Consider the following 18,071-nt stretch of genomic DNA (forward strand, 5'->3'; position numbering starts at 1 on the left):
TTACAAAGGTACTCAAACTATCCAACCAGGAGCTAACTCGTAACAATGGTTTTAAATTAGACAAATTTAGATTTATGCGTGAAATAGGTAAACACTGGTTTGGAAACAGAGTAGTGGATGAATGGAACAAGTTACCAAATATCATCATTAACTCGAATACGCTGAATAGCTTCAAACACAGGTTGGATGCTTATATGAGCAATAGGGGTTGGGTGTAAACGGGACTGTCCAGTATGGGCCAATAGGCCCGCTCCAGTTTCCTCCATTCTTATGTTCTAATATGGGAGGATATGCCATCAGCCAGAAGGTTGACAGTTACGTTGCCTCTTAATGGCCGTTACCCTGCATGCCCGTAAGCTCCACGGTCTGTACACGTCACCTGATGTAGGATGTCGCGTCATCATATATAGCATGCTGGCTCACGTCATCATATAAAGTATTCTGGCTCACGTTATCATCATACAAGGCGTTAGTATGGTAGAATAGGAGGTTAGGTGAGGAAGGGTCAGGATCCTGGTGGGTGGCTGGGTGCTGATCAGTCACTTGGTGGAGAGCATTGTTCTCTGTCATCGTCTTGCCTTCAAAAAAACCGATATATATTGTCAAAAATACGAAGACCTTGTGGAGATATTTATGTGTGTATATGTGTAATAATAATAATAATAATTAACAATTTATTAAAAAAACCACAATTACCAGAGCTTGTAAATATACAATGAGCAGACAATGACTTAGAGATAAAGTGACTGTAGTGAACGGAATGATGAACAAAACCCTTCATTACACTATCACCACCACCATCATCACCACCACTATCATCACCACCACTATCACCTACACAACAGCCACACATCCCTTACCTTCCTTCAGTCGATTTATTTGCAGGATTAGAGCGCACACATAGGCCACCAGGCAGATTATACTACCAAGACAGGTAGCCAGCAAAAGTAGTAAGGTAGTGAGAGAGGTTGTCTTGGGCCAGTGAGCGAAGGGACCTGCAGTATCACTCTCAGGTCGCGGACGAGTTGATTTGATATCATGGATGGATTCTTTGTTTGGTGAGCATATCGTTACTACTGCTGCTGTAATGGGGGAAGCTTAGGTTAAGTTAATACAGATTAAACTACATTAGATTAGTTTAAGTTACTACAGATAACATTACTATATCAATCTAACGTTACTTGACCCCCACTTAATGAATTAATTAGACAAATGGCGAACTAATTAACATACGACATACACTCGGACACACTCACTTGATTCAGTAAGGGACTCAGCACGCCATTCGACCAGACCATCACTGCTTAACACTGCTTTATAGAATGGTAGCAGCGTTGACCCGGCCTTCGGAGACACCTCATACGGGGGATTCTGAAACCAAGAAACATAACCTTATTTTCTGGGTCTAAATTCTTAATAATCATACTAATTTATGGATTAGGTTAGGTCAGATTAAGTCAGGCGCTCGATAATAATAGTAATAAATAGCAACAAATAGCAATAATACATTACATTATAAGATACAGCAACACTAGCTTCACTCCTATTGAACTCAGCCACTAGCGTGATCCTTGCTGTCGCCCCTGAGGTTACATTAGGGCGGAAGTGGACCTCATTGGGTTCCTCTGTCAGCTCAAACTCAACGGTACAAGTAGCGTTGGTTTTGTACATCTGATCCTCTGAAAGATGGTTTGGTTAGGTTAGGTTTAGGGATTATGTTAGGGAGATACTTGGAAGTGGAAACTTTTTGTAGTAAGGAACGCTGGAAAGTTTTAAAAGGAGGCTAGATAGGGTGGTGGACGAGTGGAACAAGCATGGCAGCTCCTGTCGAGAGTTACTACCACTCTCTATCATCCATGAATCTATCTAGCCTCCTTTAAAACTTTCCAGCGTTCCAGCACTTACTACAAAGTTGCTAAGCTTGTTCCACTCGTCCACCACCCTATCTAGCCTCCCTTTAAAACTTTCCAGCGTTCCAGCACTTACTACAAAGTTGCAAAGCTTGTTTCACTCGTCCACCACCCTATCTAGCCTCCTTTTAAAACTTTCCAGCACTTACTACAAAGTTGCTAAGCTTGTTCCACTCGTCCACCACCCTAGTTGTGAACCAGTCCCTTCCTATATCCCTCCTAAACCTAAACTTTTCCAACTTAAATCCGTTGCTCCGAGTCCTATCCTGCTCGGATATTATAAGAACTTTATCTATATCCCCTTTGTTGATTCCTTTCACCCACTTAAATACTTCTATCATATCTCCCTGCACTCTTCGTCTTTCTAGGGAATGCAAGTTTAGTTTCTTTAACCTATCCTGATATGGAAGGTTTCTAAGTCCCGGAATCATTTTCGTCATTCTTTGCTGCACCGACTCCAGTGAATTGATATCCATTCTATAATAGGGGCACCAGAACTGAACCGCATAATCGAGGTGCGGCCTGATTAGTGCAAGATATAGTTGCAATAAGACCTCTGCACTCTTGTTACTTACACTTCTAGATATAAAACCCAATACTCTGTTTGCCTTATTTCGAACATTAACGCACTGTTTTCTAGGCCGTAGGTCCGGGCTTACAAGTACCCCTAGGTCTCTTTCACAAGTCGACTTCTCTAGGTTGATGTTGTTAAGGCTGTATACATTGACAGTATTTGTTCTTCCAATATTAACTACGCTGCACTTGCTGGTGTTGAATTTCATTTGCCATTTTTCAGACCACCCCTGCAGTTTATTTACATCCCCCTGTAACGCATTTGCATCCTGCCCTGAATTAATCTGCCGCCCTATTTTGGTGTCATCCGCAAACTTGCTTATGTCACTGCTGATCCCAGTATCTAGATCGTTTATGTAGATTATGAACAAGAGTGGGCCTAGTACTGACCCCTGGGGAACCCCACTGGTTACACGGCCCCACTCAGATTTAACACCATCTACGCCAACCAGCCTATTGCAGACTCCTTATTTTCTTATTTATAATTACTATTATTATTATTATTATTATTATTATTGTTATTATTACACACTAATACTACAAGAAACAACAATAACTTATTTTGATGATAATAATAATAATACCAACAACAACGACAATAACATTACATAATACCTCACTTCACTTCACCTCACCTCACCTCACCTAACCTAACCTCACTTCAAAGTCACTTACTCTGAACAGAACACAGTATGGTCACCAACAGACTCTTCAATACGAGGACTGGAGTCAGTTTCATCCTGTTACCGCCTCTTATGTTTTACAAGACAGACACTAAATAAAAACTCTGCCTTGTTTTATAGTTAATGTTAGGTTCTTCCCGGACACTTAGTATTATAATTTAACTAAGTTTAACTGTCTTCTGTAGTAATGCCTGTCAATTTCTAACTGTTTCTGTCACTAACTCACTTTCTCGAGGCACAGTTACAATCACCACTGACTGTCTCTTTCAGGGTGACGAGTAAACCACACCGTCTTGACAGCTGTCGGGTGCTGTACTGCTCTCACTGGCTGTGTAGCTGAGTCATTTCACTTACCGGATACACCACGATTAACGTCATCCAAGTGATAGAGTCGAACCTTTGATCTAACCTAACTTAACTTAACCTAACTTCAAAGTATGTGGGTAGAGTACGGCACTGACTAATCCTTTTCACACGACACATCCGGTCAATAACGGTATGTGGACGATACACACTGCGGCCTTGCCCTTGGTTCAGCCACACCTCCACCCACTATATAATTATTATTTTTAACGGGGATTAACCCACCGGGGCACAGGTCACTGACCCACATCAGGGCCTGGAGGCGAAAACATTATTATTATAATAAAAATAATAATAATAATAATAATAATAATAATAATAATAATAAAGAACTATCAAGAAATACATATATGAAAAACAATCAATAGTGAGAAACAATATATGTATGTTGTGTTGTGTTGTGTTGTGTTGTGTTGAGTTGTGTTGTGTTGTGTTGTGTTGTCAGGGAAACAATTGAGACCCTACAATTGTATGTAAATGAAGCAGAAGGTCAGATCATCAACCTGGGACTTGGTCACATATGGCAGCAGGGTCTACCATTAGACAACACATTATGCTTCCAATATCTTCCCAGGACCTCCCTGTTTGGTACCCGCCTACTACACCCAGCTTAACGGTACTACCCTCTCTAATGTTACCCACTTCCAGTATCTCGGCTCCCACCTGTCCACCACCGCGGACATCGATGAAGAGATTCAGCATCGGATCAGATGTTCATCTCAAGCCTTTGGCAGACTCTGTACCCGTGTTTTCAGCTGTAGGGAGCTGAGATTATCTACAAAGTTACACGTATATCGAGCAGTGGTCCTCCCCACCCTGCTGTATGGCAGTGAGACATGGGTCACATACAGGAGGCACCTCAAGGCACTTGATAACTCTCACCAACGTAGTCTACGTTCCATCCTCCGAGTTCGCTGGGAAGACACGAGAACAAATGCCAGTATTCTCGCTGACACCAACTGTAGGAGCATCGAGGCTACCATTATCCATGAACAACTACGCTGGACTGGCCATGTTACCCTCATGGACGACAGTAGACTGCCAAAGTAGCTACTTTACAGTCACCTAATGAATAGTAAACGTAACGCTGGCGGGCAACTGAAGAGGTATAAGGATAGTCTTAAGACAAGCCTGAAAAAGTGCCAAATCGACCCCCTCACCTGGGAGACGATTACTCCACACCGTAACGCTTGGAGGAGCACCACACGAGAAGGTGTTAATACTTTCGAGTTAGATCGACTTCAAACCGAGGCAGACAAGCACCAACGCCGGAAAGAGGCTGCCGTCGCCCCTCCCGCACTAGATGTAGCCCCCCACACGTGCCACATCAATGATCGACTCTGCCGGTCCCGTATCGGCCTCTTTAGTCACCTCAGAACTCACCAACGAAGGTGACATCCTTAATAACTCATATCATTGTATCATAGCTGGATGATCGTCATACTTGATTACCAGTGACAGTAGTAGTAGTAGAGTGTGTGTGTGTGTGAAACTGAAAATGACACACACACACACACACACACACACACACCATCAGCCCTACGGGTCATGAGACGCCTGTGGCAGTTAGGAGGGAAGACACGTGTGTCTTAAGGGGTGGTAGGGGTTGAGGGGAGGTAGGGGGTGAGGTTGGTAGGGTGAGGAGGTGGGGTGAGGTGGTAGGGGTGGTAGGGGTGAGGTGGTAGGGGTTGAGGTGGGGGTGAGGTGGTAGGGTTGAGGGAGGTAGGGGGGTGAGGGTGGTAGGGGTGAGGGTGGTAGGGTGTGTGAGAGTGGGGGTGAGGGTGGTGGGTGTGAGGGTGAGGGTGGTGGGGGTGGGGGTGGTGGGGGTGGGGTGGTGGGTGTGGGGGTGGGGGGTGGGGGGGGGGGTGAGGGTGGTAGGGGTGAGGGTGGTAGGGGTGAGGGTGGTAGGGGTGAGGTGGTAGGGGTGTGAGGGTGGGTAGGGGTGAGGGGTGGTAGGGGTGTGAGGTGGTGGGGTGAGGGTGGTGGGGTGTGGGGGGGTGGGGGTGAGTGGTGGGGTGAGGGGTGGTGGGGGTGGGGGTGGTGGGGTGGGGGTGGTGGGGTTGAGAGGTGGTGGGGGTTGGGGTGGGGGTGAGGGGTGGTGGGGGTGGGGGTTGGTGGGGGTGGGGGTTGGTGGGGTGGGGGTGGTAGGGTGTGGGGTGGTGGGGTGTGAGAGGGTGGTGGGGTGGGGGGTGGTGGGGGTGAGGGTGGTGGGGTGTGAGGGTGGTGGGGTGTGAGGGGTGGTGGGGGTGGGGGTGGTGGGGGTGAGGGTGGTGGGGTGGGGTGGTGGGGGTTGAGTGGTGGGGTGTGGGGGTTGGTGGGGGTTGAGGTGGTGGGGTTGAGGGGTTGGTGAGGTTGGGGGGTTGGTGGGGGTTGAGGGGTTGGTGGGGGTTGGGGGGGTTGTGAGGGGCTGAGGGTGGTAGGTGAGGGTGGTGGTGAAGGGGTGGGGGGTGAGGTGGTGGGGTGAGGGTGGTGGGGGTGAGGGTGGGGGTGAGGGTGGTAGGGGTGAGGTTGGTAGGGTGAGGTGGTGGTGTGAGGGTGGTGGGGGTGAGGGTGGTAGGGGTGAGGGGGTGGTAGGGTGTGAGGGGGAGGTGGGTGAGGGTGGTAGGGTGTGAGGGGTGGTAGGGGGTAGGGTGGTGGGGGGTGAGGGGTGGTAGGGGGGGGTGAGGGTGGTAGGGGTGAGGGTGGTAGGGGTGAGGGTGGTAGGGGTGAGGGTGGTAGGGTGTGGTGGTAGGGTGAGGTGGGGGTGAGGGTGGTAGGGGTGAGGGTGGTGGGGGTGGGGTGGTGGGGGTGAGGGTGGTGGGGGTGGTGGTGGGGGTGAGGGTGGTGGGGTGTGAGGGGTGGTAGGGGTGAGGGGTGGTAGGGGTGTGAGGGTGGTGGGGTTGAGGGTGGTGGGGTGTGAGGTGGTGGGGGTGAGGGTGGTGGGGGGTGAGGGGGTGGTGGGGGTGGGGGTGTGGGGGTGAGGGGGTGGTAGGGTGTGAGGGAGGGGTGAGGGGTGGTAGGGGTGGGGGGGTGGTGGGGGGTGAGGGGGTTATGCCTGGGGAAAACGCCTTTGGGTTGAGCAAATATTTACTGTCTCAATACATACATACATACATACATACATACACATACATACACACATAAATACACACACACACACACACACACACAGCTACCCTCATAAAACCAACAAAACAATCACTCGACATGCAATCACGCGCACGCAAAACACACGCAACCATGACACTACAAATAAGCGACCCCTCACGAGACACGCGCGTGAGGGATAACTACATGTTAGAGGGAGGAATAGGTGTGACACGTGCCCTCTCACCCTCCTGCCCTCTCGACCTTCCTGCCCTCTCGACCATCCTGCCTCTCGACCATCCTGCCCTCTCGACCATCCTGCCCTTTCGACCTTCATGCCCTCTCCTCCTCCTTGCCCTCTCACCCTCCCTGTCCTCTCGACCTCCCTGCCTCGACCTCCCTGCCCTCTCACCCCCCTGCCCTCTTGACCATTCTGCCCTCTTGACCATCCTGCCCTCTCGCATCCTGCCCTCTCCTCCTCCTGCCCTCTCACCCTCCTGCCCTCTCGACCTTTCCTGCCTCTCGACCATCCTGCCTCGACCTTCCTGCCCTCTTGACCATCCTGCCCTCTTGACCATCCTGCCCTCTCGACCTTCATCCCTCTCCTCCTCCTCCTGCCCTCTCACCCCTCCCTGCCCTCTCACCCTTTGCCCTCTCTTCCTCCTCTGCCTCTCACCCTTCTGTCCTCCTCCTCCTCCTGCCCTCTCACCCTTCCTGCCCTCTCACCTCCCCTGCCCTCTCGACCTTCCTGCCCTCTCACCATCCTGCCCTCTCGACCATCCTGCCCTCTTGACCATCCTGCCCTCTCGACCATCCTGCCCTCTCCTCCTCCTCCTCCTGCCCTCTCCCACCCTCCCTGCCCTCTCGACCATCCTGCCCTCTCAACCATCCTGCCTCTCCCTCCCCTCCTCCTGCCCTCTCCCTCCTGCCCTCTCGACCTTCCTGCCCTCTCGACCATCCTGCCCTCTCGACCATCCTGCCCTCTCGACCATCCTGCCCCTCTCTCCCTCATCGTGCCCTCTCGACCATCCTGCCCTCTTGACCATCCTGCCCTCTTGACCATCCTGCCTCTTGACCATCGCCCTCTCACCCTCCCTGCCCTCTCACCCCTCCCTGCCCTCTCCCCCTTCTGCCTCTCCTCCTTCTCCTGCCCTCTCACCCTCCCCTGCCTCTCACCCTTCCTGCCTCTCGACCATCCCTACCCTCTCGAATCCTGCCCTCTGACATCCTGCCCTCCTCGATCTACCCCTCTCCTCCTCCTCCTGCCCTCCGACCATCCTGCCCTCTCGACCATCCTGCCCTCTTGACCATCCTGCCCTCTGACCATCCTGCCTCTCCTCCTGCCCTCCTCCTCCTCCTGCCCTCCTCACCTTCCCCCTCTCCTCCCTCCTGCCCCTCCACCTCCTTCTGCCCCCTCACCTCCTGCCTCTCCTCCTCCTGCCCTCTCACCCTTCCTGCCTCTCCTCCCTCCTGCCCTCCTCACCTCCTCCCCCTCCCCTCATCCCCCTCTCCTCCTGCCCTCCTCACCTCCTGCCCTCCTCCTCCCTCTCCTCCTCCTGCCCTCCTCCTCCTGCCCTCTCACCCTCCCTGCCTCGACCATCCTGCCCTCCTCCTCCTCACAGTAATCATACAGATTTACTGATATAAGATAATATTAAATAAATAACAAAGAGAGGAGAGAGAGAGAGAGAGAGAGAGGCCCCTAACCACAACAGTCATGACCAAAAACTAATAGATGACAGGAGATGCGCACCACAACTAAAAACACACACACACACACACACACACACATACAGAGTGAGTGTGTGTGTGTGTGTGTGTGTGTGAGTGAGAGTGTGAGGAGTGTGTGTGTGTGTGTGTGTACCTCCTCCTCCTCCTCCTCCTCTCACACCCTCGTTGATGGGACAAATTATACTCTCGAGAACAAGGGGCGCAGGAGGAGGGGTTAGGTTAGGTTAGGTTTTAATGTCCTTTTGAGAGAGAGAGAGAGAGAGAGAGACAAAGAGGGGAATCTCTTCTCTCTCTCTCCTCTTCTCTCCCTCCCTCCAAGAAGAACAAATAACTTACCATAACTTTTACCACCAATGTGAAGAACAATTTTAAGGCGAAACTTGAAGAACAAAAACTTTTGATTCTTATAAAGTTTAAAGATTTTTTTTAAGGTTTTAGGAATAATTTAAAGAGACCAAAAGTATTTAGGTTAGGATGTGGTTGGTGTGGTGGTTGTGGTTGTGGTGGTTGTGGTTGTGGTGGTGGTGGTTGTTGTGTGGTGGTGGTTTTGTGTGGTGGTTGTTGTGGTGGTGGTGGTTGTTGTGGTGGTGGTGGTGGTGGTGGTTGTTGTAGGTGGTGGTTGTTGTGGTGGTTGTTGTGGTGGTGGTGGTGGTGGTTGTTGTAGTGGTGGTGGTTGTTGTTTTGTGGTACACCCAGGACACACTGTAACACACACCCAGCACACTGATCACACACCAACACTAACACGACACACTGTAACACACAACACACACACACACACACACAGACACACTGTACAGGACACACTGTATACACACACCCAGGACACACTGTATACACACCCAGGACACACTGTATACACACACCCAGGACACACTGTATAACACACCCAGGACACACTGTATACACACACCCAGGACACACTGTATACACACCCAGGACACACTGTATACACACAGGACACACTGTATACACAAAACAACACACCAGGACACACTGTATACACACAGGACACACTTAACACCCAGGACACACTGTATACACACACCCAGGACACACTGTATACACACACCCAGGACACACTGTATACACACCCAGGACACACTGTACACACCCAGGACACACTGTATACACACCAATACACACACCCAGGACACACTGTATACACAACCCAGGACACACTGTATACACACCCAGGACACACTGTATACACACAAGACACACTGTATACACACCCAGACACACTGTATACACACCCAGGACACACTGTATACACACACCCAGGACACACTACACACAAGACACACTGCATACACCAGACACACTGTAACACACAGGACACTGTATACACACCCAGACACACTGTATACACACCCAGGACACACTGTATACACACCCAGGACACACTGTATACACACACCCAGGACACACTGTATACACACACCCAGACACACTGTATACACACACCCAGGACACACTGTATACACACACCAGGACACACTCACACCCAGGACACACTGTATAACACACCAGGACACTGTATACACACACGTAACACACAGGACACACTGTACACACACCCAGGACACACTGTATACACACCCAGGACACTGTATACACACCCAGGACACACTGTATACACACCCAGGACACACTGTACACACCCAGGACACACTGTACACACACCCAGGACACACTGTATACACACAGGACACACATCACACCCAGGACACACTGTATACACACACCCAGGACACACTGTATACACACAGGACACACTATAAACAGGACACACTGTATACACACACCCAGGACACACTGTATACACACCCAGGACACACTGTACACACACCCAGGACACACTGTATCACACACCCAGGACACACTGTATACACACACCCAGGACACACTGTATACACACACCCAGGACACACTGTATACACACACCCAGGACACACTGTATACACACCAGGACACACTGTATACACACCCAGGACACACTGTATACACACCCAGGACACACTGTATACACACCCAGGACACTGTATACACACACCCAGGACACACTGTACACACACCCCAGGACACACTGTACACACACACCCAGGACACACTGTATACACACACCCAGGACACACTGTATACACACACACCCAGGACACACTGTATACACACCCAGGACACACTGTATACACACACCCAGGACACACTGTATACACACCCAGACACACTGTATACACACACCCAGGACACACTGTATACACACACCCAGGACACACTGTATACACACACACCCAGGACACACTGTATACACCCCCAGGACACACTGTATACACACACCCAGGACACACTGTATACACACCCAGACACACTGTATACACACACCCAGGACATATACACACCCCAGGACACACTGTATACACACACCCAGGACACACTGTATACACACACCCAGACACTGTATACACACCCAGGACACACTGTATACAAACCAGGACACACTGTATACACACACCAGGACACACTGTATACACACACCCAGGACACACTGTATACACCCCCAGGACACACTGTATACACACCCCCAGGACACAACACCAGGACACTGTATACACACCCCCAGGACACACTGTATACACACCCCCAGGACACACTGTATACACCCAGCAGCTGGACAGGATTAGGAATAGTGATATTGATAAACGACCCATTAAATCTGTGTGTTGTGTGTGTGTGTGTGTATATGTGTGTAAGTATGTATGTGTATGTGTGTGTGTATGTGTATGTGTATGTATGTGTGTGTGTGTGTATGTGTATGTATGTGTGTGTGTGTGTGTGTAAGTGTGTGTGTGTGTAACCTAACCCAAATCAGTATTCCAGACAGTGACAAGACGTGATCAAAACACTGAACAGAAGCTTGACATATTTATAAAAAAAGCTTTAATCAGTAGACACAGCTGTAGTGACAAAGCTTATTGGTGATACTTGAGTGGTTCATTGTTAGTAGTAGTAGTAGTAGTAGTGGTAGTAGTAGTGGTAGTAGTAGTGGTAGTAGTGATAGTAGTAGTTGGAACCACCATTACTACCACCACCATCACCGTAGAGGGCGGGGTTGGTGAGGGCGGGGTGGTGAGGGTAGGGTGGTGAGGGCGGGCTTGGTGAGGGCGGGGTTGGTGAGGGCGGGGTTGGTGAGGGCGGGTTGGTGAGGGCGGGTTGATGAGGGCGGTGGTGAGGGCGGGGTCGGTGGAGGCGGGGTTGGTGAGGGCGGGGTTGGTGGAGGGCGGGTTGGTGAGGGCGGGTTATGAGGGCGGGGTTGATGAGGGCGGGGTGTGAGGGCGGGGTCGGTGAAGGCGGGGTTGGTGAGGGCGGGTCGCTGAGGGCGGGGTTGGTGAGGGCGGGGTTGATGAGGGCGGGGTTGATGGGGGCGGGTTGGTGAGGCGGGTTGATGAGGCGGGGTTGATGAGGGCGGGGTTGATGAGGGCGGGTCGGTGGAGGGCGGGGTCGGTGAGGCAATGGGAGGAGGGTTGGTGAGGGCGGGGTTGGTGAGGGCGGGTTGATGAGGGCGGGGTTGATGAAGGGGTTGGTGAGGGCGGGGTCTGGTGAGGGCGGGGTTGGTGAGGGCGGGCTGGTGGAGGGCGGGTTGGTGAGGGCGGGGTCGGTGAGGGCGGTTGGTGAGGCGGGGTTGATGAGGGCGGGTTGGTGAGGGCGGGGTTGGTGAGGGCGGGTCGGTGAGGGCGGGGTTGGTGAGGCGGGTTGGTGAGGGCGGGGTTGGTGGAGGGCGGGGTTGATGAGGGCGGGGTTGGTGAGGGCGAGCAGGAGGGCGGGTTGGTGAGGGCGGGGTTGATGAGGGCGGGGTTGGTGAGGGCGGGGTTGGTGAGGGCGGGGTTGATGAGGCGGGGTTGATGAGGGCGGGTTGGTGAGGGCGGTTGGTGAGGGCGGGGCGAGGAGGGCGGGGTTGATGAGGGCGGGTTGGTGGAGGGGGGGTCGGTGAGGGCGGGGTTGATGAGGGCGGGTTGGTGAGGCGGGTTGGTGAGGGCGGGGTTGGTGAGGGCGGGGTTGGTGAGGGCGGGGTTGATGAGGGCGGGGTTGGTGAGGGGGGGTCGGTGAGGGCGGGGTTGAGTGAGGGCGGGGTTGGTGAGGGCGGGGTGGTGAGGGCGGGGTTGGTGGAGGGCGGGGTTGGTGAGGGCGGGGTTGATGAGGCGGGGTTGGTGAGGGCGGGGTTGGTGGAGGGCGGGGTTGGTGAGGGCGGGGTTGATGAGGCGGGGTTGGTGAGGGGGGGGTCGGTGAGGGCGGGGTTGATGGGGGCGGGGTTGGTGAGGGCGGGGTTGGTGAGGCGGGTTGGTGAGGGCGGGGTTGGTGAGGGCGGGCTCATGAGGGCGAGCAGTGAGGGCGGGGTTGATGAGGGCGGGGTTGATGAGGGCGGGGTTGGTGAGGGCGGGGTCGGTGAGGGCGGGGTTGGTGAGGGCGGGGTTGGTGAGGGCGGGGTTGATGAGGGCGGGGTTGATGAGGGCGGGGTTGATGAGGCGGGGTCGGTGAGGCGGGTTGGTGAGGGCGGGGTTGATGAGGGCGGTTGATGAGGGCGGGGTTGATGAGGGCGGGGCTGGTGAGGGCGGTTGGTGAGGGCGATGCAGAGGGCGGGGTTGGTGAGGGCGGGGTTGGTGAGGGCGGGGTGATGAGGGCGGGAGCAGGGAGGGCGGGTTGGTGAGGGCGGGGTTGGTGAGGGCGGGGTTGATGAGGGCGGGGTTGGTGGAGGGGGGCTGGTGGAGGGCGGGGTTGATGAGGGCGGGTTGGTGAGGGCGGGGAAGGATGAGGCGGGGTTGGTGAGGGCGGGCTGATGAGGGCGGGGTTGATGAGGGCGGGGTTGGTGAGGGCGGGGTTGGTGAGGCGGGATGGTGAAGGCGGGGTTGATGAGGGCGGGTGATGAGGGCGGGGCTGATGAGGGCGGGGTTGATGAGGGCGGGTTGGTGAGGGCGGGGTTGGTGAGGGCGGGGTCGCAGGGAGGCGGGGTCGGTGAGGGCGGGTCGGTGAGGGCGGGGTTGGTGAGGGCGGGGTTGGTGAGGGCGGGGTTGGTGAGGGCGGGTCGGTGAGGGCGGGGTTGGTGAAGGCGGTTGGTGAGGGCGGGGTCGGTGAGGGCGGGGTTGGTGAGGGCGGGGTCGGTGGAGGGCGGTTGGTGAAGGCGGGTTGGTGAGGGCGGTTGGTGGGAGGGCGGGGTTGGTGGAGGGCGGGGTCGGTGAGGGCGGGGTCGGTGAGAGGCAGGAGAGTGAACATATGTGTGATAATGTTCTCACAGAGTCAATATATTCAATCCACACAATTTATCGATTTCAAAGCCTTCTCGCCTCTCCCTACCACACCCACACACCCCTCCACACCCACACCCCACACCCACACCCCCCCACATCGTAATAGACTTGGGTGTTAATCCGATTTCATTAACTTAGCGAGTCAGATCCTTAATATATTAGGATCAAATCACTTATCCCCGAGCCCTTTGTTATCTACTGGGAGGGGTGACAAGACAGTGCTATACCATGAGGGGTTACCGTAAGGGCTATTATCTGACGTGTTATGGCTCCTAAGGGGTGACAAGACAGTGCTATACCATGAGGGTTACCGTAAGGGCTATTATCTGACGTGTTAAGGGGGTCTGATATTTGTCCCAATTGTGTGTGTGTGTGTGTGTGTGTGTGTGTGTGTGTGTGTGTGTGTGTGTGGATAGACAGGAGCAGCAGCTAGAGACAGACATATATTTAGACAGACAGACAGACAGAGGCTTGTAATGGAAAAACGAACACTGCTAGACCTGACCTGACCTGACCTGACCCAGCCTAACCTAACCTAACTTAATTCCAGAAAAAAAAATTTGAGTATAATTCTCTGTAAGTAAATTCCAAGTAAATTTATGTATTATTTGTAAGTAATTCTCATAACTATAGGTTACTTATACTTAGGACCTCACCTCTGCCTACTAACACCATCTGCCCACCCCACCCACACCATCGCCCACCACCACCCACCCACCCCCGTCCACCACTACCCCCCACCCACCTCCCTGTCCACCACCACCCCACCCACCCCCCGTCCACCACCACCCGCCCACCCACCTCCCTGTCCACCACTACCCACCCACCCACCTCCCCGTCCACCACTACCTCCCACCCACCTCCGTCCACCACCATCGCCACCCACTCACCCACCCTCGTCCACTACCTGCCCACCCACCTCCCTGTCCACCACTCCCCCACCCACCTCCCGTCCACCACCACCGCCCACCACCTCTGTCCACCCACCTCCTCCACCACTACCGCCCACCCACCTTCCACCACTACCGCCCACACCCCGTCCGCCCTCTGTGACGGCCGGGGCGGTATTAAAGTATCGTGTGGTAATGTCGGCCACCTGTGTCGGTTTGGCTGCTGATGCTCACTTGTCTGTCGACTCGAGCATCATGGGTAATTATTTAAACATATGGCGCCAAAAGCTGCTGCCTGGGCGCCTTCCTCCTATATTATAAGGACGACTATTGTGGGTTAATAACTACGGCTCTTCAATCTTAATGGGGTATGTTGAATAGCACTGTGTTGATCTCATAGACCTATGTCTCTCTCTTAGTGCCACAAGGGTGAGTTTTACGGGTTATTGAAGGAGTTTATCAGCCACACTAGAGGGTGTTGGTTAGCACTGTGTTGTTTTCAAGAGGATGAATCCAGCGACAGGGTTTGTATTTAGTGGACTAACAGGAGGAGATCGACCTACCGCAGCGTGTGTGTGTGTGTGTGTGTACGTCAACAACAGTGTGTCAATGTGTGTATAATGAAAACACAATAACATGTGTACACGTATAAACATGTGTACACACAGTATTGACAAAGGAGTGTTAGTTACAAGACTAGCGAGGTCATCTTAAAACTATAACGAGTGCTTGTTAGACCTCACTTGGATTACGCAGTTCAGTTCTGGTCACCGTATTATACACACACAAGCACAACTAACACGTTCAAACACACACACAGACAAGCACAACTAACACGTACAAACACACACACACTCCACCTGACAAAAACAATAATATCAACAACATGAAGGTATGAGTGGTACCCTCATTATAAGAGGAGGCGGAGGAAGGAGGAACGAAAGCAGAGGAAAGGGACCTTCCTCTTCTATCATCGCCTCCCCCCCCCTCCATCATCACCACCTCACCCCTCCCTCACCTACACCCTCCTTCCTCCTGGTGTCACGATACTTTGACTGACAGATATATAGAACCGACGTCAACCACACCTGGTGAAGTTTACCTGTCAGTAGCAGACGCAGAATGCATCAGAACTGAATGCCTCATAGATCTGCGGCTCAATACAGCTGGGATAGGTACTGATGTGTTAGGATATTGAATATTAAGGTACTAAAATGGTGGCGAAGGTGTGGCTACTGGGGGAGGCTGGAGGCCACGTAGTGCAAACAACAATGAATTTATGTATTAGGATATTTAATATTAAGGTAAATAAATGGTGCGAAGGTGTGGCTATTGGGGAGGCTGGAGGCCACGTTAAAAAAAAAAAAAAAAAGTAGTAGTAGTAGTAGTAGTAGTAGTAGTAGTGGTGTGGTGGTGGTGGTAGGGCGTATGCATTGGTGCAGTGGACCCGGACTCACGTGGCGCTCTGTTGACACAACTTAGCTGCTATGTTGATGTTATACTCGCCAGCCTTTTACCACAAGGGCAGTTCTTCTTCAGAGCACCATATGTGCCAGTATCAGAAGGGTCCTGACATTCCATGCAGCGACCATAAGAGGTTGTATAGTTTGTTTTGTTTGGATCTGTGATTATGATTGTGTTTTCAACTACAGAAGGATGACCATTAAGCGGTTGCCCAGTCAGGTTGGTTCTTTAGGTAGACTAGGTTTAGGCACCATTTCTAGCCCCTCCCCAGTGTGGGGTGAGCAGAGTGCCTCGAAAGGGCTGCTCAATCACACAGACAAGACTGGATTGCACTGCTGCCCAGGTCCCAGTGCATAAACGACCATCTTATCTGTGTGCGCCCATGTGCAGAGTTGTGACTAGAGACCCGGCAGTCATCTCTGCCTGTCCCCGTCGTCACCGTCCGTCGCCACAGGACTTTGGGGGTATAGGGTTTTGATGATGATGATGATGAGAGGTATGATGAGCTGGGTGATGGCTGTGTGTGAGTTATGTGGTGAGGCAGGAGCGAAGGCTGCAAACCAACACATCTTGGCTCTCCCTTTTCCTGATGCAGTGGTGCAAGTGTTGCAACGACTGGGGAGAGGGAGAGTTGCAATGGACTGCCGATAGACCAGTTTGTTGGGTTTCGCCTTAGTAGCCTGTCCATCAACAGTTTCATCGGCTGGTGTAGTCGTTGGGTTCCTATGGTGGTCACCTTCCGCCACACCGCCGCTGGGGTCTTGTTGGAGCTCTGTTAAGCATGTCTGCCTGATGCGGGCTCCATCACAGACTTTTCGTTCAGGGTTTACCCCGTAGCCTTTATACCTCCCAAGGTTAATCCTGCAAGGCAGCGGGGCAGTGGTTGGTAGGCGCCAGGACGTGTCCACATGCCAGTGGGCCTATGCGCCGTCCCTCTGGGGCCCACTGCTACTCCGAGATCCGCTGCTGGTCTAGCCTGGGCCCACGAGGCACCTAGTTACCGTGTGTTGCCACGAGGAGGCACAGCAGGAGTCTTGATGGTGAAGAGGCTGTGTACTGGGGGGGGAAGACTTATGTAAGTTGCTTCTCTGTTCACCACGAGGGCTAGCTAGCGGCGGCAGCTGAATGCAAGAGGAAGCAAACAGTGCTTGCACCTTAACACTAACATAATACTGCCACACTAGATGCATTACACCACCCTGTACACACACACACACACCTACTGGGTTAATGTGTTTCTTTCATCATGTTTTATGGCCGTCAGTGGTAAACCCATCACCTTCTCCTTTCCCTCTTCCTCTTCTCCTCTCGCCCTGACACACACACACTACCACCAGCAGTTGACATAAACATGAGTGACAAGAGTGCCTAAGAAATGCTCCTTACGTGCTCATACATTCTCCCTTCCCTTACTGGTTGGGGGGAGGGGTAGCAGAGGAGGGGATAGGGGGGAGGAGGGGAAAGGAGGGGAAGGGGAAGGATTTGTTCATAGGATTACTGAAGTATCACGTTATGCCAGGAGGGTAGGGCGATACTTACTCACAGAACACTGCCTTAGGTGTGTGTGTGTGTGTGTGTGTGTGTGAGAGAGCGTGTGGGTGTGTGTGTGTGTGTGTGTGTGTGTGTGTGTGCGTGTGTGTACAGCAGGTATAGGGAGGCGGTACACATTCCTCCACACCACAAATATCTTCACTACACCAAGAAGGGAAATTGCAGGCAGAGAGACGCAACAGTGTCTCAAACCTAACTTAACCTAACCCAACTAAACCTAACAACCCAACCAAACCTAACCAAAACCAAAACCAAACCAAACCTAACCAAACCAAACCTAACCAACGTGAAAGGAAAAATAAAACAGAGAACCAAACAAGTATCATACTCTGAGTGATCAATAAACACTCATGACTCCTGTTGTTCAGGTCTGTTGTTGTCAAATCCTTCACCTATTGGAGTCATATCGTATCAACACAAGTTTACATAGATTTGTATTGTTGAGATTGTTTGTATAGTTGATGTGTTTGTATAGGTTTAGATAGATTGTTTGTATAGGTTTACATAGATTGTTTGTATAGATTATTAAGTGAGGGC

General features: G+C 52.3%; 2 protein-coding genes across 2 annotated transcripts; both read right to left on the reverse strand.

Moving 5' to 3' along the window:
• Positions 1-169: 169 nt before the first annotated feature.
• LOC121869215 lies at positions 170-3,547 on the reverse strand. Its single transcript, XM_042370455.1, has 5 exons — positions 3,393-3,547; positions 1,513-1,679; positions 1,257-1,371; positions 861-1,082; positions 170-578 (listed from the first exon to the last, which is right to left on the reverse strand). Exons 2-5 carry the CDS (start codon positions 1,669-1,671, stop codon positions 376-378), a joined length of 699 nt encoding a protein of 232 aa, XP_042226389.1. The 5' UTR covers positions 1,672-1,679; positions 3,393-3,547; the 3' UTR covers positions 170-375.
• Positions 2,528-16,100, reverse strand: LOC121869208 (basic proline-rich protein-like; the record flags this gene model as incomplete). The annotated part of the gene is given in 6 exon segments (XM_042370446.1): positions 2,528-2,578; positions 8,663-8,705; positions 11,425-12,457; positions 12,460-12,491; positions 12,574-13,609; positions 16,037-16,100. Coding segments are annotated over 6 exon segments (2,259 nt in total), but the record flags the coding sequence as incomplete, so codon positions are not given.
• Between the last annotated feature and the right edge of the window lie 1,971 nt (positions 16,101-18,071).

This window comes from Homarus americanus, unplaced genomic scaffold (genome assembly GCF_018991925.1).
Source record: "Homarus americanus isolate GMGI-L3 unplaced genomic scaffold, GMGI_Hamer_2.0 scaffold51128, whole genome shotgun sequence".
Taxonomy (NCBI): domain Eukaryota; kingdom Metazoa; phylum Arthropoda; class Malacostraca; order Decapoda; family Nephropidae; genus Homarus; species Homarus americanus.

Coding starts and splice junctions, on each gene's coding strand:
- LOC121869215 (XM_042370455.1), bottom strand. CDS start 1,671: ATGTACAAAACCAACGCTACTTGTACCGTTGAGTTTGAGCTGACAGAG. Junction 1,372..1,512: donor GTGTTGCTGTATCTTATAAT/GTAATGTATTAT, acceptor TCTTGGTTTCAG/AATCCCCCGTATGAGGTGTC. Junction 1,083..1,256: donor TGAGTCCCTTACTGAATCAA/GTGAGTGTGTCC, acceptor CCCCCATTACAG/CAGCAGTAGTAACGATATGC.